Below are 24,759 nucleotides of genomic sequence, written 5' to 3'. Positions count from 1 at the left end.
CTTGTTCACTGTTCTTTTTTATAAATATAGTAGGCTATTTGAATTAAATCTATATTCATTGAGTTGAATCGAAATCGAATCGAATAGGCACATTTGAATCGATACCCAGCCCTACATATAAACACGGAATCTAGTGTTAACGCGGAATTTCACGGAATTGTACATATTTGGAATGAAATGTGGTTTTGTGTGGGAGAAGAACGTATGTCTGGGGAAAATGCAGACCGGAGGAAGCAAATCTGGGCGACACAACCCCTCCCGTCATTTCAGCTCCCCCTTCAAAACACTGAGAGTATGGCGAAGCGGCTCCACAGCTCTGCTTTCGTCGGCGGAAAAGTTAAGAAACTCAACGCTAAGCCCTCAGTACCGAGCCGAGCAGTTCCCTCACGGGGAGTGCTTGCTGTATTTTGCCTTGTTTTTAATACACTTTAGTGTACTACATGGAAAATAATGCCTTAAATAAACTTGAGAGAAAATGAGATGCGCGGGTCAGCGCGTCTTATCCACATCATGTTCGGCTGAGGTAGATCTTAAAGTGACAGTAGCACTGATAATGTCTGTCATTAATGTTCAAAGAGCAACGGGAACAGAAGATTGTAGCTTTAATGATGATTCATCTATATTTCACTTATTATTTATGCTGTTAAGAAAGGTGTTGTTAATTTTATTCGATTTCTGTGTAGACTTTGTCTGACAGGGAAGGCCATGGGTAAATATAACATTTATTATAATGGGTTATGTAAAGATTGTTTTAAGTTCAATTAAATTAAAAGTTATTTTTTAAAGCCTAATAAATGTTGAAATTGGTAGCTTTCAGTTATACTGTAATGTAACGTCATTAATGTTTCATAGAGACCTCAGTGATACTGGCCTTCATTCATAAAAACATGCCATTACAACACATATTTAAAATATGCGGTCTTTAAATTGTTTCTTCATTAATTTGGAGAGTAACTGAAATTATTACAATATCAAAATATTAAAAACTCCAATGTTTTTAATTGCAATTAATCATGATTAATTACAGAAAAAATGCGATTAATTAGTTGTTGTTTTTTATTATCAATAAACAGCACAAATATTTTGTTGTGACTTGAAGTACTTAGAGTGCAGTGTTATGTTGCATAATGCAGTATTTGTCCTGAAAAGTTGTTACCTCAATACATTTAAGGTCATTCCTATTTTATGTTTTATGTTCTATTATATTAACATTTTGAAACACACTCTTTTTACGACTAAAATAACAGTTAAGGGTAAAAACGGCATTTGGGAAAAAATAAAACGGAATTTGGGAAAAAAATAAAACGGATTTCATAGGGCCCTACGCCGTTCACACCAGACCTGAATGAAGCGTTAAGCACAAGTGATTTACATGGTAAGTCAATGCAAAGACGCGAATAGACATTCTGCGACGCGTGATTCGCGCAAATTGAAAAATCGGAACATTGGTGGATTCGCGCCGCGTTAACCAATCAGGAGCTTGCTCTAGTAGTGACAACAATGAGGACTAAATCATCTGTGGATACCCGAAGCTGTACGACACATCTTCATACTTTATAGAAACAGGAATATAAAGGATCTTGCTTGGAAGAAAGTGAGTGAGGAGGTCGGACAGTCTGGTGAATTGTAAAAAACGCTCTTTACTCAATGTGAGCTCTACATAGCCTATTGAGACTATAAGCTAGCTAAAGCCGGCAAATGGAGTTTTTGCGATCGGACTTGTAACTTTATGGGCCAGGCGCGAGTCTGTGTTAGGGATGAAACGGTATGGAAATCACGATTATAGTGATCCAAATTATCACGGTTATCAATACTATCACGGTTTTCTTCAAATGAGATGAAAGTGTTCAAAAATAACAGATGCACACACTTAAAACATTTCAACAAGTTTTATATTTGAAAATCAACAAATAAATAAAGCAGCTCTAAGCACTTTTTAAAGCTAGATTCTGTGGGATTTCCTTCCTTATAATGGCCGTCGTCAATAGCAAGCAACGCATAAATATAATCTCTAATATTTTCTCTGTAAATATATTCTCAAGCAATATTCTCATCAGTGTTCTATCAGTCACATTTAAATCTAGCATGTTTTGTGTAAGAGCCCAAACAGTATCCTAGTGAAATAACGCATATCCATATTTCCATATGATTTGACAGTTTATTTTATTAAATATCAAAATGTGTGCATCATACCTGACACCTAAATGAACACTTTACAGTCAGTTTGATGACTGTCATTCTCTTCAAATGCCGAAGTTTGAAACGTGTAACGTTACCAATGTTGTGTGTAACTTTAGAGACGGTCCCTAAATTAGCCAGCGTTATGGCAGTCATATCAGATGCGCTGTGGTTCTGCTGTGTTTGTTTGAAACTATTTTCGCTGCTGAAATAGAACAAAAACAGTCCAGCACTGTATGATGAGTGAATCTCCTGCGTACAACCCACGTTTATCTCTGCTTTTAGTGTAGATTTCAGCGCGAGAGCGGCGAGCACACTGAACAAAACTCCGGCTAATCTGAAAGCCTCTGATTATGAGACATTGCATTCATAAACTCAATAGAAACACGTGTGAGTGGTTATAATGCGCAACGCGATTATAACAGATGGCTTTTGAGAAGACTATAATAAGTCCAACAGCCAGAGTGGCTAGTGTGCAGCCGAAATAACGTTACATCCGCAAATGGCGGTTGTTAATGTCAAGCCCTGATTATTATCCCTTAAATGTCACCCTAGTTTTATCTGAACTTGTTCGTTCACTTCACGTTATTATTTCCCAGACGTATTTTTGGTATTGAGGTCAAAGTCCACTTGCCTTGCGTTCGCAGATTTGAAGCGTTCCCCCTATTACAGCGACTTTCTTCTGGCATGTTCTGCAGACAAGGTGACCATCTTCGATTAAGTTTCCCTCAGGACTTTTGTAAAAGCCAAAATATGACCACACCTCAGATTTGGTCCTTTTAGAAGTCTGAAAAATCCCCCGAGTGCTGTCACTGCCTTCTGCCATTTCTTCTCATTCAAAAACAGCCGTGCTCTGCGCCTGAGCCAGACTGACGCTGACTGGACAGGATTTACCGCGAGTTTTCAAAATCGTGATAATCACACACGGTTTAAATGATAATTAAATTTTAAACGATATTACTAACCGTCACTAAATTTATTGTGGTTTATCGTGAAACCGGTAATCGTTTCATCCCTAGTCTGTGTGTCTGCGCAACGCGAGTGAGTGAGTGTAAAAATTTTAAACTGGCCCACTTATTAGTGTATAAATACATCTTTTAAGTGTAACAGTAGTAAACTTTGAGTACACAACTAGTTTACAATTGTACTGCAACTTTACTACAACCAGTGTGCGAAATACCCGTCAATATTCGGGGGGGTCCCCATCTCCCGATTGTTGCACAATACAGATCTAAATTTTCTCAATATGTATAGGCCTATAATAACATTACAATATTTCATGGATGCAAGCCAAAACAATCAGTCTATAGCCTACATCAGTGTTTCTCAACCTTTTTTCAGTCATGGCACCCTTTGAAAATGTTCTCCATTTTGTGGCACCCCCAGATTGTTCACGGTTCGGTTTGTATCATCACGGTTTTAGGTTCACGGTTTCGGTACGGTTCAGTATTTGCTATGTTCAGGGAAAAAGGACTACTGTCAAATAAAAATAAAGAAAATAATAAGAACAAATAATTTAAATACAAGCAGCAGCACAGATAAATACTATTGAGCAAAGATACTATTAAAATAAACTATGCTTTTCAGGTTTTTCAGGTAGGGCCTACGTCTAACATTAGTTTTCAGGTACAGAAATGTATCAAATGTAAAAAAACATTGCATATTTGACTGTATAAATTAAAGATTAATCCTATTAAACTTACAAAAGCTAATCAAGAGCGGTGAGTGATGTCCTTGTCTTTTGTTGTTTGACATTAAACAGACAGCAGTAAAGGCTACTGCCCCTTTAAGACCTAATGCACGGATATGCGTCGTCTTTCTCGACTGTATAAAGTTTACTTAAGGCATATACAGACTATGTCTGCTAGAATACTCATCAAGATGGACATGTTGACATACTTTTTGTGTGAGTTTGTCCGTTCAAGAGCAAGACTTGAAAGAGAACTCAATATTTGCGCGCTGTGAGACGTGTGCGCGCTTTCGGATGAGTGCACAGAGACAAGCGCGTGCGACTTCTCATTCGCGTTTTCTGGCACTACACCCGGGAGATGTCGGCGAAAATGACTGGTCATATTCGAACATACGGCAGCACTCGCATGTATTGAACAAAATTAACTAATTGAGAATGATTTGAAATTATTTGCACCCCGGTTGGGAAACACTGGCCTACATGACAACACGCACACACTTAACAATTTTTGATAATCCGATATGCTAGATTCGTAAAGCATACAGACCGTGGCAAGCGGCATAAATGCTTTTACACAGGAATTAAAATCGCGGGAAACAATGCTTTGAACATTACTAATTCAAAACTACAGTTTTAACAACGTTATAAACTAATTTAAAACAAATAATGAAATAATATATAAATAAATTTGTGCCTGATTGAATATAAAGCTATAAAGAAATTACATATTATAATAGAGATTTTAATAGTTTGATGCTCTTTAAATATTTTGTTGCATTGTAAAAAGTTTTGGTGAGAACGGACCTGTCCGCGATCGCTCTCCGTGGTTCTGAACAAAGAAGAGCGCTTTGGAATCTCCATTACGCACCAGGCTGTGCTTTAGCGCATCTCTCTATAAGGCCTATAGACTGTAAAAGTGGTCAGGAATCTAATATTTCCCCAAACAAAGTTTATTTCTGCTCGTAGGCCTATAACATGAGCCCGAATATTTGACAATTCTGTTTAAGTGTGTCAAGGAAACAGGAAAACGTTACACACGTCAGTCCATTCCCGACAATCTAGGTTTGCTTCTTATTTATTAAATAGGCTATATACAGACAATTATTTAATTAAATTTTTTTAATTTACACTCACAATAACAACAAATGCCGTGGATTCATGGAACAGATTATTTTGAATTCACTCCATTCCAAACGCGGTCTTCATTTAAAAAAATATATATATTTTGTTTATTGAACGCCAAGTTTTTAATTTCAAAAGCATTTCGAAATTCATATTTCCAACAAACGAAATTCCAAGCCATTATTTTAAGAAATGTAATTTATTCATTTAATAAGCCATTAATTCCATTAATTTTTGGTTTGTGTTTGACTGTACTTTTCTCCAAAACTATACAGTAAAATGACTTATAATTACATATATAATATAATTAATTATATAATGAATATAAAATACATATAAAAACATTAAAATAAAAAATTACTACACAAAAAAATTATAAATGTATAATAATTAATGTATAGCATATACTAACATTAAAATAAAAACATATATAAAAAAACATAAATAACATTAATGACGTATGCTAATTAATAGTAATAAATAATGTATACTAATTATATATATATGTATATACATACATATATATATATATATTATATTATATATACACATACACTAAAATCAAAAAGTTATAGAATTAAAATGTATAAATTATGTATAATAATTAATGTATAGTAAATGCAAACATTACAAATAAAATAACAAATAAAAAAGTAACATTAATGATGTATGATAATTAGCATGAATATTAACATTACTTAATAGTAAGAAATAATGAATAGTAATTAATACTATATATAACTATTTTAAAATCAAAAAGTAATACAATTTAAATTAATCAATTATAAATAATAATTAATGTATACCATATAAAACATTAAAATCAAAAAAATTATAAACCGCAGTCTTAAGTTAGAATAGACCAATGCCTTGGCTCGACTTCTTGTGGTTGCCGTCCTGGGGCCCGTTCTTCGTACGTCGCTAACTCAGTTAGCTGGATTTGATTGTTGACGATTTGACATGATCTTGGATTGTTTGGTTCTTCGAAGCTCATCCTGGACTTGCTGTCATAGTAACAGGTCCGTAAGATTAAACCTGCTCGCGAGCGGCTTATTTCATGTAAACAGGATTAGATTGCATCTTGAGGTGATACTTAAAATCTGTCCGAGCCACTGCTACTTTATTAAAATAGTTCATTACTGAACCAGGGGCAATAATAATAATTTTAAATAATAATAATATAAAAATGTTATATTTTATATGCATATGAGAATGTATATAATATTATAATGTTGTATATAATAATATAGACACAGCCACTTGATTGAGCGATTTATTTGTGATGGAATAATTACTTTATAATTTTATTGGAGGTTTACACACATGTTGTACAGTTACTCTGAGCCGTGCATTAATTTAAGTGATCACAGATATATGGGAGAGCGCAAGAGATGCAGATAATTTGATCTTGACCCTTGAAACTTTAATACTGTCACGTTACAAATCTGCTCCAAATTGAATTAAAAATTAAATTACAACATTGAAATACAAATGTAAAGGGTGTACAAATATTGTATAAAATCGTGAATATAAATAATTGGTAATCATGTAAAAAAAAAAAAAAAAAACATGAATCATTTATCTATTATAACTTTTATGTTGGTTTGGTCGTTTGGCTGTTTCCTTATAAAGGTTCAGAAATTCGTGGGTTTTTTTTGTGTAATTTGTCAAGTTTTTTGCCAGGGGGCTTTTTAATTATAAGATGTCATTACGTTGCTGTCTTGACGCCAGCCAATCGCTGCATTGCTGATCGTGGTTTCGAGTATCGATGCATCTGCCCTCTTCAGGAGAAAAAAGAACGCTCAGTAATCTTAGATAATTTAATCCAGATATTTTAATCCAATCCGCAAATTCGTTTGAAGAACCAAATTAGCCAGAGATCAGTTCTCACGATTAAAAGATCTTGGATCTGTCAAATCATCTTAGATGTATTAAGCGAGGTACGAAGAACGGGCCCCTGGTTTCCAGGAAGAAGAGAGGCGATGCCCGGCTTTAATCCAGCTTCTGACGAATGGAACTGGGTCGAATTTGTCCAGAGGAGGTCCGTTGAGGTCCACAAACAGGAGTGAAGACAGGCTGTCTTCGCACAACCTGTTGCGTGTCTGGCTGTCTGTATTATTAACTGCTGAAAAGCCTCGCTCGCACTCAGCTGACGTGGGGAGATACGTGCGACTTGCTATGCACAGTCTTTCCAATGTTTTCCCCGGTGCAGTGCCCTGTAGTTTCCAGTCTCGAAACTGCTCCACGGCCTCCCTGGTTGGTTCTCAAAGCGCTTTCGCAAGGCTGTGTACTTCAGGTTCGCCATGCAAAATCAGGTCCTCCTGCTCTCCTGGCCAAAAACGCTTGTCAAGAGCTTTGAGCATCAGGACCAAATTTGACTCTGGTAATCGCTTAGTTAGGGATGCAATCACTGATTCATGAAACTGAGACCTGTTTATTTTCGCCCTGCCTTTACTCAGCTCTACTTCCTTAAAAAGGCCAGATGAGACGGACTGTGCAGCCTTCTTGGTTGATTTCCCCCCACCAGTTGTCTTCATGGCCGTCAAAATATTGATAGTTTGTTGGATGGCGAGCCTTGAATCCACGAGTGACATTTCTCTTTTCTGCAGCTTGAGAGACAGGCTCTGGAGTTCACGCAGGATGTCTTTCATGACTGCCAAATCTTCCACAAATCCTGAGTTAGCAAGGTGCTTCAGGAGTCCCTTGTATTTTTGCCTCTCAAGATCATTGCGTGATGTGTCCTCACTGGCTGTTTTGAAATTAAGTGCTAGTGCGGGGAAATCTTTCCATACTGCTTTTACTGTTTTAAAGCTGCTGGCAACCCATCTGATGGTGAATATTTGACCTATTTTCAGTATTTCCACGTCGAGCTCGGACGCTGCTTCTGTAAGCAATCTGGCGTTCCTGGTTGACTGATTGTAAAGTGAGTATAACTTTGAAATAAAGAACTCAAACTGATTAGTGCCAGCCACTTCTTTAAGAGCATATTTGACAGCCAGTTCTAATCTATGGGCCAGGCAGTGAACAGACTGCACGTTCGGAAACTTTTCTTTGAGTCTAACGACAGGCCCGCTGGTTTTTCCTGTGAGCACCGCAGCTCCATCGGTGGCAATGCTTATCAGGTGCGTCTTCAAAAAGTCATCATCCATCCCAGCTTTATGTAGACTCGCCATCTTCGAGTTATAAATGGATTCAGCATCGACCCCATCTGTAAGTTCCACTAGATCCGGGAAAACATTATCTACATCCCCCTTACCGCTGACGTCACATCTTACGTAGATTATTAGATAGGGTCTGCCATGAATGGTGCTTTCATCAATTGTGATTGACACCCGTGAATCCATTTCTTTCACATTGCAGACGAATTTGCGGCGCATTTCCTTGGCAATGTGACTGATTATTTCTGCGCATGCATGGTCAGATTTGTGGATATTACCAACTTCGGCTCCATTAACTGTCACTTGCTCGTATACGGGCATTCTACATTTACTTCACTATATTACTATTAAATCCTAATCTAGTCATGACAAACTATATATCATTTGAAAGGTCTAAGGCTCAAGAATACATATTTGTTGATGATTTTGCAGAAAATATATATTTTGGAAGAGTAATGGATTAATATATGACAAGAGTGACAAGAGTGTGCATCAAAAAATCTGTATCATTACAGGAGTTTTCACCTTTGTAACAAAAAGTCAACAACCACACTTTTAATCATTCAAACTTTGATTTTCATGCTAAAAGTTCATAACATAAACATTGATTCTAGTATTTAGCCAAAAATATTCAGAAAATAATATTATATATAGAGAATATCTGCCAGATCTGGTGTGTCTAACCCCTAGTGGATTTTTGGAGGTTATGCAGCTAAAAGTCTTACAGAAAACTCATTTTGTGAGTTTTTGACCTAAAATTTTGAACACAACTTGGTTAGAATTTTGGCTTTGACTTTCTGTCTTTTTTAGGCTGAAACCTATATTAATTTATATATTTTGGAATAAAATAAATAATATTTATTTTATTATATTTTTATAACAATAAACTTATATTTCAATAACTTTTATATAATTTCATTCTATATTTTTTTTCCACTTCAGCAATAATCTGCCAAGTGTCTTCTTTTAAAAGAGACCAACCATAAGTCTTTAGTCCAAAGGGTTCATGAATTACAACCATTTAAGTTTGGGTAGTGCATTTTCACGAAATGCTCAAAAAGGGGGGTGACAGGTAAAGGGTTTTAAGCTCCTGCATTGTCATGAGTGGGTTGAGTTTTTTGTACGAAAGCCTTTCCTTTGCCACGGTGTAAGCTGTTCTGAACGAGACTGTGGTTTTCTTGAGTAAATCGGACTGTATATCAATGAAAGTGTTCGGGAGGGTGTCTTTCTCTTTCATATGGGCTATTTCCACTGACCTTGTGTGGGCCTGGCTGTCCCTGTGTTTGTTCTTTCGTAGCCTCTTTGCTTCAGAGCTAGTAACATCACCGTTGATCCATTCTTCAGCGAGGTGTAAACCCGGTCCCTTTTCTGAGAGTAGTAACGTTTTTGCTTTTCTGCACACTAAACACCCCAATTTTCCTGCCTTAATGTCAAGCCAAGGGTTACGGTCTTTCCATTCGCCCACTTGCTTCGTTGTCCAATCAACCGGCCAGTCACTTGTGCTAGCAACATTTGCAACTAAAGTTACCTCAGCAACTGCTGCTACAACGGAGCACTCGGCCTCAACTAATCGTTGCTCTTCTGGGCACTGACTGGTTGGATGAGGATCCTCTGTTCTGGTAGTGAGTAGGCCCACTGTGCCAGTTGCACCAGCATCGTCTTTCGGTGCCTCTTCATCTCTAAGTGCCACCTTTTTGGATGTAAACCCAAAGTGTGTGAGTGATACGCTCTGTTTTAGTTTTCGCTTGCTAGCCATTTTTAGTTTTGACTTCGTTCTCAACGGGTTTTTTCTGTTTGGCACGCATGGCTAATTTGCATACGTGCACAGGATTGGCTGGCTCCGCTTGGCAAAAATAGAACAATTTGTGATTGTGAATAAATGTTTTGAAATCTGTATACCTGGTGAGCTTTAAAACATTTTAGAGACCATTAGTGACAATAAAAAATATTTAAAAAAAATATATTTTTTTGACAAAATTTGAGACCCCCTTCAAATTTTGCTTTTGAGGTTTTAAGGGGGTCTCATGGGTTCATGGGCCCCCCCGTATTTCGCACACAGACTACAACTAAACTTATAAGTATACTGACAGTTTTCTAATCAAATACGTGTAGTAGCACATTTTTAGCTGATGAAAGTACACTTTGAAGTATACTCAGTTTAGTATGGGTTAAAGCTGCTGTCCGTGTTTTTGTCTTACGCCCGTTTCACACATACTCCGTCTGCGGTGCGTGTTGCGGTGTGTATGCGGTGCAGGAGCAGCACGCGCTGTTGTGCTTTCATATATGCTGCGTTTGCAGCGCGCAACTGATCCGCGGTTGTATACCACAAACACAGCATTTATTCATTATTATTTTTATTTCAAATCCAAAAGTTGTTACTGAACATGGCTTGTCAGAATTGCAATTCTCTTTGTTTACACTTTCATAGATGTCACTTTTTAACGTAGTACATTTAAACAACATTTTATTAAATTCATTACTTTATATTTATATAGCCTATATACCTTTATATAGCCTATACTTTAGCTCACACAAGTGGCAAAACATTGAAATATAACTTATAGCCTATAAACATTTTAAATTAGAAACAGCCGACTCTCGTCTTTTCTTTCGTTTTTAAAAGCAGGTCATAAAGACCTTTGTTTTTCCACCTCCAGGAACGTACGTGCTCTCAATTATTTCAATTTTTTTTAACCTAAATGCCAGGTAAGGTGTCGTTTCCTTGCTTTACCCAAGAAAAAAAAGCCATGTGTTGACTTTGAAACAGAGTATATTTTAAATTACATACATCTGTGGTAAAATTACTAGATTTTCGTGTCAGTACATGTTTATTTTAAAGCGAACAATGTGCTGTCACTTTAATTCCGCAGTGCAGCACAGCAAAAAATAGACTCGGTACGGAAACGATCGCCGGACTGCTGCAGACGCACCGCACCTGGAACGGACTGACGGACAGCATCCGCGCGCAGTGTGAAAGCTGTAATCCGTTAACATGGATACGGAAAAAAATACGCACCGCATACACACTGCAAACGGAGTATGTGTGAAACGGGTGTTACCCTGAATCATTATGGTACACTTATAATAAGTGTTTATATTGGGACTATTTCAGACTGGTCCGGTAGGAACCGCTGCGGAGGAGCACAGTTCCTGTGTGACTCGCCATAGACATAAACAGAGAGAAGTAGCTCCGGCTGCAATGTTCTTCCGCGAGACGCATGCAGTTCTGTTTATTAAAGGGGTGGTAAAACACATTCTTTTGAAGGCTTGATTGTGTTTGTGGGGTGCACTGTAACATGTGTTCATGCTTCGTTTTAAAAAAAATTGCCTTATTTTTCATATATTTGACCTTTATTCTACACTGCTCTGTCCCTCCTTGTAAAACGGTCTGATGCTTTCCGGGTTGTATGAAGCCAGTCCCTCAAAAATACGCAGTGGGCTCAGATTGGTTAGCTGGCCCAGTGTGTTGTGATTCGCTAACCGCAGTGCACGTCGGAAACGTCACGCCCCTTACCGCCCGAATCAGACCCAGAACATTTGAGTGAAGATGATCGAGCAGAACCTGTTCAGTCCTCGAGAGTAAAGACTGCGGATCTATAATGATCGCTACTGAATGGCACTTTAACTTTTGTATTTTTAGAACGATTATAGCCAAATATCTGTCGCAAGAACTAACCCAAAACAAACACTAAGCACTGGCTTTAACTAGTAAGTTAGCCAAATCACACACAGAACCATGTTTAGCATGCCTGTAGATAAACAATACATAAAAGCTCTAATCAAAGAATCATTTACACTAATGCCAGGTTCGCTGTTGAGATTTTAACGTTAGTGTTTGTAACGATAGGTGTTCGTCGGATAACGTTAAGTATGAATGAGCATTTAACAGACTGGTTTGCAGAACAGCGCTGTCATCTGTTTACTTCCTTGCTACAACCTATTACAGGAAAACACATCGATGAAAAATAAATCAGACTTACAGGTTGTGGCCCGTAAACAGCTTCTGTTTGTAAATCCAGCTTTCAGGACAAGCCGTTGTGCATATCCTGTATTGAACTCGCGAAGTTTGTGGAAGTTTGTGTTGTCCTCCGTGAAATGTGCAGCGCGCGCGTCGTGCATCCACGCACCGGCAGTGTTTTTTTCACGCAGCTGACGTTGTGCAAATCTGGTATTGAAATCGCGAAGACGGTGGATGCAGGGAGCCCTGCGCGCGCCTGATTCCCCGCTGACTCAAACACACGTGCATATAACATGCTGTATGTTAAACGCTCTGCAACGCACCCCCGTCCCAAGGAAGGCTGAACAGAGCAAGTACCCCAGACCTGCAATCCGGATGAAAATAACAGCGTTTCTTCGGCATTGCGGCAAAAACACAGCCTACTAACGCTTCCCCGCGGCGATACAAAATTGCCTCGCCCCCCTTATTTCATATTCCCCAGAGGAGGGGTTTATGTAAATATTGAGCTTGTTGATGTCACCAACCCTGGAGGAATGTGTGTAGTCGCCTACTGGCCGTTTGCTGTAGTCCTTAGAAACTGATTTCTTTAAAAGCAAATATCTCCCTTTGCTTTAAACTTTGAACGTTGTAACTTTGCAGATGTTGTTTATGCTCAAGCAGCAACATTACACGTTAGCTAAAGTTAGAATAGTGAAATCGTGGTTTACCACCCCTTTAAAAAGTTACGGCTACAGCTTAAACATCATAGTTGACCATTTATTTAAGTCTACTACTATGTTGTTGAGCTGTCAAGTTGTCATATGTTGAAATAATCAGTACATGTCTTATACTTGTAAAAGTATAAGGGGTGAAGATGGCAACTATACCTGTCCTATTAGCATTTCTATTGAGTGTGTGTGATGGTTGATAAGAGTGTGAACGTACACAGACTACGGTCAGCAAAACCCCCACTCCCTGTCTTTATCAAAATTATTAACCATTTGTTGCCGAATAAAACCAAAAACATGGTTTAAACATTGTAACCACAAATTAGCCATGTTTTTGCTGCACTCACCATATATTAACAATGATTTCTGTAGTAAAACGGTGATTACAAATGTATGCAAATTCGTCATACAATACAGAATTACATTAACTAAATAAATTCAGGGGGCTCAGTTTCGACTTCTGTAACTTTAAATACTCAATTACTTTGATTTGAAACATAGGCTTTTCATTTATTGGTCTTAAACTCTAACAGATAAAACCCTTCAGATGCAACCGCTATAAAAACACACGAATAAAATAACACACGAATAAAAGGGAAAACACAAGCTTTACCTCTTCTGGTCGTGTTCAGACATCTTCACAGCAGTCAAAGCAAAGTAAAGTGTGTGATGATGCAGGAGAAACAGAGAGGTGAGAGGAGATTCTTCCTCGTCTGGTTAATACCGCTCACTCTGATGAGTCTCACTGCCTCCTTCTGCTCGGGAGTGTGTGTCAGATCACAGGTTTAACCCTTTAACCCAGCATAGACTGTAAAAAAAAAACCTCTTGTGTTGTGAGCAGAGATCTCACCTGTTGTGCCAATGTGGGCGGGGCTCAGCTCATCTGCAGTGATGTCACTGAAGAAGAGCCAATAAGAAGGCGTGGCCAAACAAACTTTACTAAGCTTGTGCTCACCAAATATTGTATTGCATATTGTGAAGTATTCCTCCAGTGTCAAACAGCTGTTTTCTATGTGAATATAGTGTAAAGTGTAATTTATTCAGCTTTCCTATAGCTCAAACAGTAGAGCATGTCGCTATCAACACCAAGGTCATGGGTTCGATTCCCAGGGAAAGCAAGAATTGACAAATGTAAAAAATGTGTATCTTGAATGCAATGTAAGTCGCTTTGGATAAAAGCGTCTGCCAAATGCGTAAATGTAATGTAATGTAAATGTTATTCCTGTGAGCTGAATTTATCATCATTACTCCAGTCTTCAGTGTCACATGATCCTTCAGAAATCATTATAATATGAGGATTTGATGATCAAGAAACATTTATGATTATTACTGATATTGAAAGAGTTTTTGCCTCAACATTTTTTTTTTTTTAGAAATAATGCATTCAAACATATGTGGTAAGAAGATTAAAAAGAGCGAGATAATTAATAATTTGATTAATAAAGGATGCAAAAAAATGATCAAAAGTGATATAATGTAATAAAAACTGTTCCTTGAATGATCAAAGAATCCTGGAAAATAAAATGTATTACGATTTCCACAAAAATATGACTTTTCAACATTGATGATAATCATAAATGTTTCTCGAGCAGCAAATCCTCATATTAGAATGATTTGTGAAGGATCATGTGACACTGAAGACTGGAGTAATGATGATAAATTCAGCTTTGATCACAGGAATAAATTACTCTTTACTACCGGTATATATTCACAGTTTGTTTAAATCGTAATCATATTTTGCAGTATTGCCGCATTTACTGTGTTTCTGATCAAATAAATGCAGCTTTGGTGAGCAGAAGAAACTTCTTTCACAAACTTTTAACAATACTGAATGACAAATTACAACAACTTGGTAATCAATTGTAGACATTATTTTGTTATGTGCGCTAAATACTTATAGAACTATATAAACTATTGACAAAGCCTTGTGATAAAGTATTTAAAGTGCACATAACAAAATAACGTCTACAATTGATTACCAAGTTGTTGTAATTTGTCATTCAGTATTGTTAAAAGTTTTATTTATGTCTGAGTGTAAGTAGTTTTGGATTATTTGAGTCATGGTTACTGATTTTGCATTACAAAAATGTGCTAATGTTGAAAAGTCTCATTAACAGAACACAATTGAGCCATTAGCACAGGTCACAGTTGTTTACACATTAGTTTAGATTGCTGTAGATTATCACTATTCAATGGTTTATTGAGACATTGAGATGCTCTGCTGGAACAGAAGAAAGTACATTTAAGTTGATTGTTTTAAGGTATTTTTCACAATATAATTTAAAGCTTATGTTTTTACTAACTACTATGATTTTCAGCATCATTACACCAGTCTTCAGTGTCACATGATCCTTCAAAAATCATTCTAACATGATGATCAATAAACATTTTATTATCAATATTTTAAACAGATGTGCTGCTTCATATTGGTTGTGGAAATGTTGATACTTTTTCCTGGATTATTTTATGAATAGGAAGTTCAATGAACAGCCTTTATTTATATTTATTAAATGTATTAAGTATATTTTACAATGTTATTTGTTTACCTAAATATTGCAGAAAGCAATAACATGAAAATATTGTGTGCTTGTGTGATGGAGGTAGCCTACTGTAGACAAAAAAACGTGTAACGTTACCGAACGGTTTCCGGGTGCAATCTTAACTGTTCACAGTCGGCTTGTTTTAAGCGTGGAACACACTTCGATGCTAGTTCCCACACGAAGATATTAAGTATTCAGTCCATTTTATCACGAAATTCAAACGATAAATGCCCTTTTGACGCTCTATGTGACTGGTCACTGATCACAGTTCAAGCGGCCGCGCGACGCGATCATCTGTGAAGGCGATCGATCATCTCTTACTAAAGAATAAACATGAATGAACATCTGAAGGTATGCTGAGGATACATTACAACTTACTGTCACGTATATATGTGGTGTAATAGCTCGATCAGTGTTTTAACAGCGGAAAGACGTCAATAAAACTGCTGTAAACTAAACAATGCCATAGCATCACATTTACCTCAGGCAGTCATTCAGTGTCCACAGAATTTTATTCACTAGAGAAATCAACTCTTTCACTATATATTTGCTCTATATTAGCCGTTATATTCATTATATTCTACTGAACCTGTGTCTTGATTATTTCATGCATGTTAAATAAACCTGTCATGAAAAGGACAGACACTGTGAATATATTTCAACAATGAATTGGAGAAAAAAAAAACGATTTTATAATTAGATTTAGAAGTTAATGCAAAAACTGCCTCATGTGAAGCTTACATGTTTGCATACAATGTGTTATTTGAGTGTTGATTATTATACCTAAAAATAAATAGCAACTGAATTTAGGCTCATAGTTTGGGCTCTGTTGTTAACCTTTAATATTAATGTGCAACTAAGGGCTCCCTATATAGTTTACAGAAATATCTTCAATAAACTTTTCAATATAATTTAATTCATTCAAGGACAGATACTTTTCTTCTTCTTCAGTAAACCACTGTCAAATATAAAAAATAAATAAAAAGCAATTTTGTAAAACTGCTGTACCGAACTCGTACCGAACCGTGATTTTGTGTGACCCCCCCGCGCAATACTGTAACCGTTTTTTACTCTGAGGAGTTTGCAGGTCTGATTATGGCAAAATAACATTTGGAAAACACTTGTTTAATAACTGTTTGCAGTTTTCACAGCTATACAACAAATTGAATAAGTCACAGAAATAGAGGTTATGAAATTGTTTGTTGCATAAAATGTATCACGTCTAGTGATAAGTCCATGTACAGGAAGTATAAAAATCATATATATATATATATAGTAGATAACTATAATAAATTGGCAAGATGTAAACAGTTCATACATATGTGCATACATGACGCCTGCGTCAGAAAAACAAAAAAAAGGCAGCAAACGGTGAATAAACGTTGAGACAGTCCATGAAGAATCGTCCAGTTAACATGGCGTGCGATGAGCGTTTTCATGAATTCATAACAGACAACTCTTTCCTAAATGGACTAAAACAAACAAGGCACTTTATGACCGCAAAGAAAACAGTTTTACAGGAGAAAAACAATCCCATAAAAGTTTGGTAACTGCCAACACACGGCCCAGTGTATTGAGGCCATCAGTGTGTTTCTCTCATTGCTTTGTTTAGTCGCACATCTCCAACCTCGCAGGTCAGAGAACGCCGTCCTCTCTTCCTCTAAATGTCCAAGTGCTTCGAGCCAAGTGCTTCAGCCAGCTGGAGAGGAGCTAGCCAGTAAACAGTAACATGGAAATGTGTGGTTCCTTCTCATTCGGCCTCCTCTTTCTCAGGGCTCTTGATGCTGTCCGTCCTCACGATGCAGGTGGGCCGATGGCGATTGAGCATCAGGATGAGCTGCTGCCGCTCGTGCTTCAGCTCCTCGATCTGTGATTTCAGCTCCGAGTTCATCATCTCCAGACGCTCGGATTCCTTCAACGGAAGAGTTGAGGGCATGTTAAAGGGATAGTTCACCCAAAAATGAAAAATTAGCCCATGATTTACTCACCCTCAAGGCATCCTAGGCAGTATTGGGGGTAACGCATTACAAGTAACTTGAGTTACGTAATAATATTACTTTTTCCAAGTAACTAGTAAAGTAACGCATTACTTTTCACATTTACAACAAAATATCTGAGTTACTTTTTCAAAAAAGTAATGCAAGTTACTTTTTCACATTTATTTGACTGACAGCTCTCCTGCCCTCATGTTGAGAAAAATAAGTGCAGAGGTGTGTGTGTGTGAACATGAGGGTTATTGTAGTTCTAGACTAAATGTGAGCATTTATTTATCTCACTTGCACAATAAATACTCAGTACTCCAATAATTAAAAGTTAAATAAAACAACTATTTTTATGCATAATCTACCTTTTTATTTAATTTACCAATGTCTTGCTGCTGACCTTTTGAGATTTTTGTTTTTTATTGGTCAAACTTTTTTTCTCCTGCATCCTATTCTACCATTATCCAGAATGGAGCTGCGCCCTCTACTGTTCACGTGTGAATTTGCATTTTTACCTCAGCCTGGGGCTTATTATTTCAATTTTGGTATGAAGAGGTCTTTACAAAAATATAACTTTTTTGTTTTAAAAAAAACAAAAACAAGCCCAGCCCAGGTGAGAAAAAGAAAATCAAAAATAACGTAACGCATTACTTTTCTTAAAAAGTAACTTTTTAAGGAAGTAACGCAATATTGTAATGCATTACTTTTCAAAGTAACTTTCCCCAACACTGATCCTCGGTGTATATATGACTTTCTTCTTTATATAGTTATATAAAAAAATGTCCTGGCTAATCCAAGCTTTAAAAATGTCAGCCCAAAATTTGAAGCCCAAAACTGCTTTAGAAAAGTGTCTCAGGTCGAGTACCAAAACAAACGTATAGCCAATCAGCAGTAAGGGGCGTGTCTACTAATGACAGGGAGAAGAGAGCGCTCAGTGCACGACATTATTCAAAACACATGACACAGGACGGACATTAGCAGAGACGACAGAAAGAGAGAGATGGCAGATAGAAACACGTGGAAGATGAGGAACAAAAGAAGGCTCACGATCAGCTCTCCAGCGCTGGAGAACTCAAGGAGCGAGCGTTGCTTTATTTCTTCTCCAGGGCCGAGTAACACTGGTTTTGTTTAGTTTCACAGAGCTAATATATGCTGACTTTAGCTTGAATATGCTCGTGTGTCATGTTTCATCATTCACTTCAGCGATGATAAAGACCCGTTCATTTCCACACCGGATAACGCTAACCTACGTCAGCTCCCAAAGTGTGTCCGAACAGTGAGATAATAAACTCCTGATGTTTGTTCCTTTGGTTCCTGATGGATATAATCCTCTAATCTGGTCATAATTGTAATATGTTGGTTAGTTGGACTATCGTGCTTGTGCTGTCGAGTTGTTCATGAGAACTGTGTTTGTGTTTTTGGGGTGTAAGGATGACTTTTTCACTGAACATCCGACCTGGATTACCATAGTAACACACATTGCTTTCACTTATTGATGACATCATACCCTCGGCCGGCTGGCACAGTAGAAATGGGTTACGTATGTGTGGGGCGGAGCTATCAAAATAGGGGTGTGTTTGTTCTGGTGATTTGAAATCAACATCGGTTTCCAGAAAGCACTTAGCCCACCTTTAACCCCCGGAGCCATGTGGAGCACTTTTATAATGAATGGATGCACTTTTTTGGGCTTCAAATTTTGGCCTGCCCTTATAAAGCTTGGCCAGGGCATTTTTTAATATAACTCTGATTGTGTCCGTCTGAAAGAAGAAGGTCATACACACCTAGGATGACTTGAGGGTGAGTAAATCATGAGCTAATGTTCATTTTTGTGTGAACTATCCCTTTAACACTGCATGTTGACTCTCAGCACTGAGGCTTTAAACAGAGCACTTACCCTTTGGAGATACTCTGTTCTCTCTTTCTTTTTGTTTCGACATCTTGCTGCCGCCACTTTGTTTTTCTCTCGCCTTCTTTTCCTCCGCTCATCCTCTTCATCTTTCTGGCAACGCAAAAATGAAGGCTTTTTATTTCTTACCTACAATCTGCCATTAAAGCAAAGAAACCTGTTTGAAACATTCAATATTCACAGTTAAGTTCCAGGAAGCTGCATGCAATATTAAAAACATAAATAAGGGCTATAATAAGAGACACACTGCAAAACACTATACATTTACCATTATTAAGAGCTTTATCATTTTTGACCACTAGGTGACATCAATGCATAGAAAGTGTTTTGTTAAGGGACCTTGAAAACATATTAATCAGTATTTGATTGGTCGATTGATCAAGAGTGAAAAAGCCTCCTGTTTGCCATCAAATTGTGCAGGAATAATTGAAATATAAACAGGCGTTTGCTGATTGAAAGCTGTAGGATAGTAACTATAGTCAGTCAGAAATAAAAACCATTAGTCTAGGGCTGCAGCGAACAATTGTTCTGGGGAATCGATTAACTGGTTGATTTTCTTGATTAATCGAGTCAAAAATTGAAAAGTTATTATACATAAAAAATCATTTTAACAATGTTATTTCACATCCTGCCCAATTTTTTCCACCAAACAAATAATAATATAGATATACTGTGTGTGTATATATATATATATGGCGTGCAGTGGTGTTCTGAAATGAGGAGGCAAAGTACTCACAGTTTTTTTTATTTTGGTTTGTATTTATCAATCAAATGTAAATTCATGTCCCAGTTACACGTAATGTTTTACATTTTCCTGGTGAAATAAACATTACATTACATAAAAAAGTTGTAAGTGTGTATTTTTACAGTAAAAAAATATGTTTTTAATCATTTTTACAGTAACAATTTAAACAATATATTTGATTTGTGAACTGTTTGTATTAGTCATCTTATATGTCGGATCATAAGTCATCAAGGTCAGTAATCACTGGCCACAGACACAAAGATGCGATACGTTTAATTTCACCAAGAGGATGGCTCATTAAAAACCCCTCAGTCATAGTGTTTTCAGGCCATTGCAAGTTTGATTTTGACGTGACATAAAGTGGTGATTTCTAAGCGGGTGAGTTCTTTGTTTACTTTTTAATTAGTCTTCCTCTCATTTTGTTCATTCAGACTGACTCGCGAACGCACACGAAAACAAGAGGCAGGAATTATCGCACTAACCAATCATAGCGCACTGAAGGCCTCCTCTCACGTGACTTTCCCCATTCATTCTCAATTACCCCCCACAAAACTCACCGCACGCTTCAGGGGGTCTGTTAAAACTCAATAAACCGAGCATGGACGGACGGCGATTATGAAATGCTTGTCGTTTTAGAGTCAAAATAACGCGAGCCGTGTATGAGGGTATAATACAAACTTCTTTAATAAATCACATTCAGTCAGTCTGCAGTAGCAGCTGTACAGTTAACAGTACAGTATTTATAATATAATGAATATTTATGAGAACCAATTTACCACTTTTTCATGAGATTAATTCATTTACCTGTGAGTGTGTGAACATGTTTACCTCATTCATACCATTTCTGGACTAGTCTAATATCATCATTAAGGCCAATGTAGAGGGGTTTTTACCTGTCAATGTAAAAATAGCTTGATATAGTTGGACTAGATAGCATGTTTCATTTGTGCTTTGAGTTTTTCAGTCTGTTTCATTGACGCAGTGACTTTCCGTCCACTAGATGGAGTCCCTGCACTTTGATAAGTATAAGAAAACACCACCACCTTTATGTTTTAAAACGGCACAAACAGCTGAACCGAACATAATTGCTCAATTTTCCCAAACACCCAGTGCTGCTCCAAACTCACACACCTGTAATGATAGAGGTGCACCTTCAAGCTTTCTGATTGGCTGATACACTGGAGAAAAAAAATGGGTGTTGGGTTTACTATGAAACACTTTTCACTCCAGTAAAATACACAAATGATTACAAAGAAATGGCAAGTAACACTGAATTAAAATGTTACATTTTAGCCTAGTTTTTGTTTCATATACAACTTGGAAAAATCATTTTCTACAGTTCACATGATGTTTACAGCGTCTAGAGACAAATGTGATGTTAAAAAACTGGTCATCAGAGAAGAGAAGAGATGTCGCTGCAAGAGGGAGGGGAAGTTATTCTGATTAAAGATTATGAGACACATGAGCACTGATAAATCATTTCGAATAAACACTGCAATATTCCATACAAATTCCAACTGTTTGATATCACAGTGGCTTTAACCCTCTGGGGTTCTTCATTTATGGGTCACACTCAGGAACTTCGGGATTAAGAAAAAAAAGATTTGAGTAAAATCAATGAAATATATTTTTGTTCAATAATATTTTTTCTTTTTTGGTGTTTTGAGATAATTTTATGATTTATAATTAATATTTATGCAATAATTTATGCACTATATATATTACAATTTATATTAATACTTTTTTTTATTTTATTAAAGCTGTATTTCCTTTTAGAGTCAAGCCTAGGCCTCATGAAAGCAATTTTTTAAATGAGATCGGTGCCATCCGGTGGACACATTGAGCATTTTTATCACGCAATAGCACATTTTTACCACTATTATAGTGGATCTTGCGTTTTATAAAATTTGTACAAAATTGTAGCTTCATCGGAATGGTCTGAAACTTGGTGACTTTATTGGTGCTTGGTATATGAACACCCAACTAGAGCCCTGCGCGGGACTGTTTTCTTCATCCCGCTCCCGCCCGCACCCGCCGAATTTCTGACCATTACCGCCCGCTCCCGCAACGTATGTGTTACACTCCCGCCCGCTCCCGCAATATGTATGTCCACTCCCGCCCGCACCCGCAAAACTCAGAGAATTTATTCCCGCACAATAATAGAGATGCATTGATTTTGTGTCTTCTCCCGTCCCGCAGGAAAAAAAACCCCACGTATTTGTATTGATATTATTAAAGAGATTCATGGGGTTGTTTGTTTCGTTTCCCTGGCCTGCATGTAAAAAAAAAAAAAAGACAAATACATTCAAATATAATTTCGTTTTTATCAAAAACTTTGCACATAAAAATAGACTGCTTTGCAAAACAGAAAACAGAATGAGAAACAACAAACAGATCCCAATTCGTCGGTCAGTCCTGAGAAAACATAGCCTGGCGTGGCCATACTCAATTCTAGTCAGAATTTGAGTCTGGTACCGCTCCATTGAGCTTTGATTATGGGGCGTGTTTCAACCGAGCCAGGAAAGACCTCAATTGGATAGACCCACAACCAATCAGAGCAACGGAGCGACGCGTAACGTTAGTTGTCAAATGTCAACAGAACTCAACTGCACTGTGTTGCCATGTCCGCGGGTTGAAGCGACCCCAATTATGTGATTATATAAACCCAGGAATGCGAATTTTAGCAGGCAACCTTGCCAAAATAACATATTTTGCCAACCAAACGGCATTTTTTTCCGGAGAACACCCCGGAAAGTTATTGTTTTGGGCTATAGTTTTGAGTAGCAATTGTGCGCGACATTGCAAAAACACTTGGCAACCCTGTCTGCACGCACGCTGGATTAAGTAACGTTACAAGAAAAAGATGAGTGTAAACGATCTTTGCCAGTAATAAAATTATTTAAGGATACACAGAGTACTTACCAACACGATCATCGTTTCTGAGAGAAATAGTGAAGGTGAACGCATATACGAACAAGTTCTCCGTTTAGGATAAGAGCAAATTCAACCCAAGAGCCTTCGATGACGTGGATGATTACGTTACTGTTTATCATCTGTCCATCATCGTCTAAAGCCCGCCCTGACAATTTCATTGGTCCGAACAGTTTCTGTTCGGGCATAATTACTCCTCTATGGAGCGAGTCCAGACCGAATTGCCCGAGCAAAAAAAATTGTGGGCGGGGCTAAATTCGGCTGGCATCCAGGCTAGAGAAAACATGCTTCAACAGAACGTAATGTGAACAAAAAATAGCAAACGGACATTTAGAAACAATCCATTTCCACTCACTAAACTTCTATGTATTGTTTGTCAAAAACACCAAACAGTCAACTTGACCTGCAGGGAGTGCTGAGAGTTTTTGGTGAGGTATGATCAAGTATCTATGTATTTGCCAGCTGCGCAATATGTGGATAGCCTACATATAACGTTATACATACCGCATGATTTTGCCTACCAAAACAATTGAGAAACTTCTCCAAATGTCAGACTTTCCTTGCTTAGCTTTTGTGCTGTAAATACCTCGTTTGAGGTTCTTTTCTACATCATCTATTGACATCTTCTCCATCATGTCGTTAGGCAACCTCCCTATCCCGCCGATTCCCGCTGTGTTTTTTTTAGCCGCCCATTCCCGCCCGCAGCAAAATTCACACCGCCCGCTCCCGCGAGATTTGCGTTGGGTCCCGCGGGACCCGGCGGGACTCAATCCCAATGCAGCCCTCTACACCCAACCCAAAAAAATTGGGGACAGGATTTGAAAAGTCTAAGTCAGCCTTTCTCAAAGTGGGTGCCGCCAAAAAATTACGTAGGCTAAAAAAAAAAAAAAAATCTGAAATTTCATATATAAAATATATTTGAATTTACATAAATACATTCTTCTTCTTTTTAACCCTTTCGCACGTACGATCACACATTCACACATGTGATTAGAACGGTCAGTGCATCACGTTCATTCAAATGTAAATTCAAATGTGCTTCCGTGTTGGCTTGCACTGAGCCAGAGACAGGCGCGCTCAGACTTGTCATATATCACAACTTTTCAGTGTTTTCAGCCACATAATGTTTATTTTAGGTTTCATACATATACGTACTAAAAAAAATACATTTAGAGTTTGTAAAATACATAATGATGAAAAATTAAGAGGCAATAATAATCTTTTCCATTATAATTAGTTTTATTCATATCAGATACACATTGTGTAAGTAACTTTAAAGTTTACTCTATTCTTCTCCCAGTTCACCTACCATTTACTTTTATTTTGGGAGAAGTGGATGAATTCACATCTTGTAAATCCAACAGATCCGATTTTCTGAACTGCGCCTGCGGTGGCGATGGCGGCGCCCGTCGTGCATACAGCTCAACTAACGCCATCGATTTAAAGGTGTTTAAACGACAAAACACTTCCACTTGTATATATTTGACAATCGGAATATCAGATATTTCAGGCCATATCTAACAAATTTGTGAATATTTTGAATAAAAAAGGAAAAATGACATAAAAGTCTCTCATTGATTGTGGTCACACCCCCACCCCCGGCTTGTGTGAGCGCGCATGTAGATCTTTCTCCATCTCTCGTTGCGGATTATTTTTTTGTGTGTGTGTGTGTATGTGGGTGTGTGTGCATGCACATATGGCACGGATGAAAACAAGCACTATATGGAAAAACATTCCTGCTTATCTCTGGTGCATGGAACATGGATCTTTTTCTTATCGTATTGTATCTGATTTTATTTATTTTTGTTATGTCTGCCACTTTTTATTTTATTTTAACTACAT

At 37.5% G+C, this 24,759-nt stretch overlaps 2 protein-coding genes across 2 annotated transcripts in view; both read right to left on the bottom strand.

Moving 5' to 3' along the window:
- The window catches only part of LOC307136441 (uncharacterized protein), a 38,091-nt gene extending 24,569 nt beyond the window's left edge, over positions 1 to 13,522 (bottom strand). Inside the window, exon 1 of the mRNA XM_079833464.1 lies at positions 13,427 to 13,522. Coding sequence (XP_079689590.1) covers positions 13,427 to 13,449 — 23 coding nt within the window. The 5' untranslated portion in view covers positions 13,450 to 13,522. The remainder of the gene's footprint in view (positions 1 to 13,426) is intronic.
- A 2,943-nt stretch (positions 13,523 to 16,465) lies between these two features.
- jdp2a (Jun dimerization protein 2a) overlaps positions 16,466 to 24,759 on the bottom strand; it is a 31,487-nt gene continuing 23,193 nt past the window's right edge. The window contains exons 3-4 of the mRNA XM_079833929.1: positions 19,230 to 19,334; positions 16,466 to 17,265 (exon numbers count right to left, since the gene is read on the bottom strand). Of these exons, the coding sequence (XP_079690055.1) occupies positions 17,104 to 17,265; positions 19,230 to 19,334 (267 nt within the window). The 3' untranslated portion in view covers positions 16,466 to 17,103. The remainder of the gene's footprint in view (positions 17,266 to 19,229; positions 19,335 to 24,759) is intronic.

This window comes from Gobio gobio (assembly GCF_949357685.1).
Source record: "Gobio gobio genome assembly, chromosome: 13".
Classification (NCBI taxonomy): domain Eukaryota; kingdom Metazoa; phylum Chordata; class Actinopteri; order Cypriniformes; family Gobionidae; genus Gobio; species Gobio gobio.
This window is presented reverse-complemented; position numbering and strand designations above follow the sequence as displayed.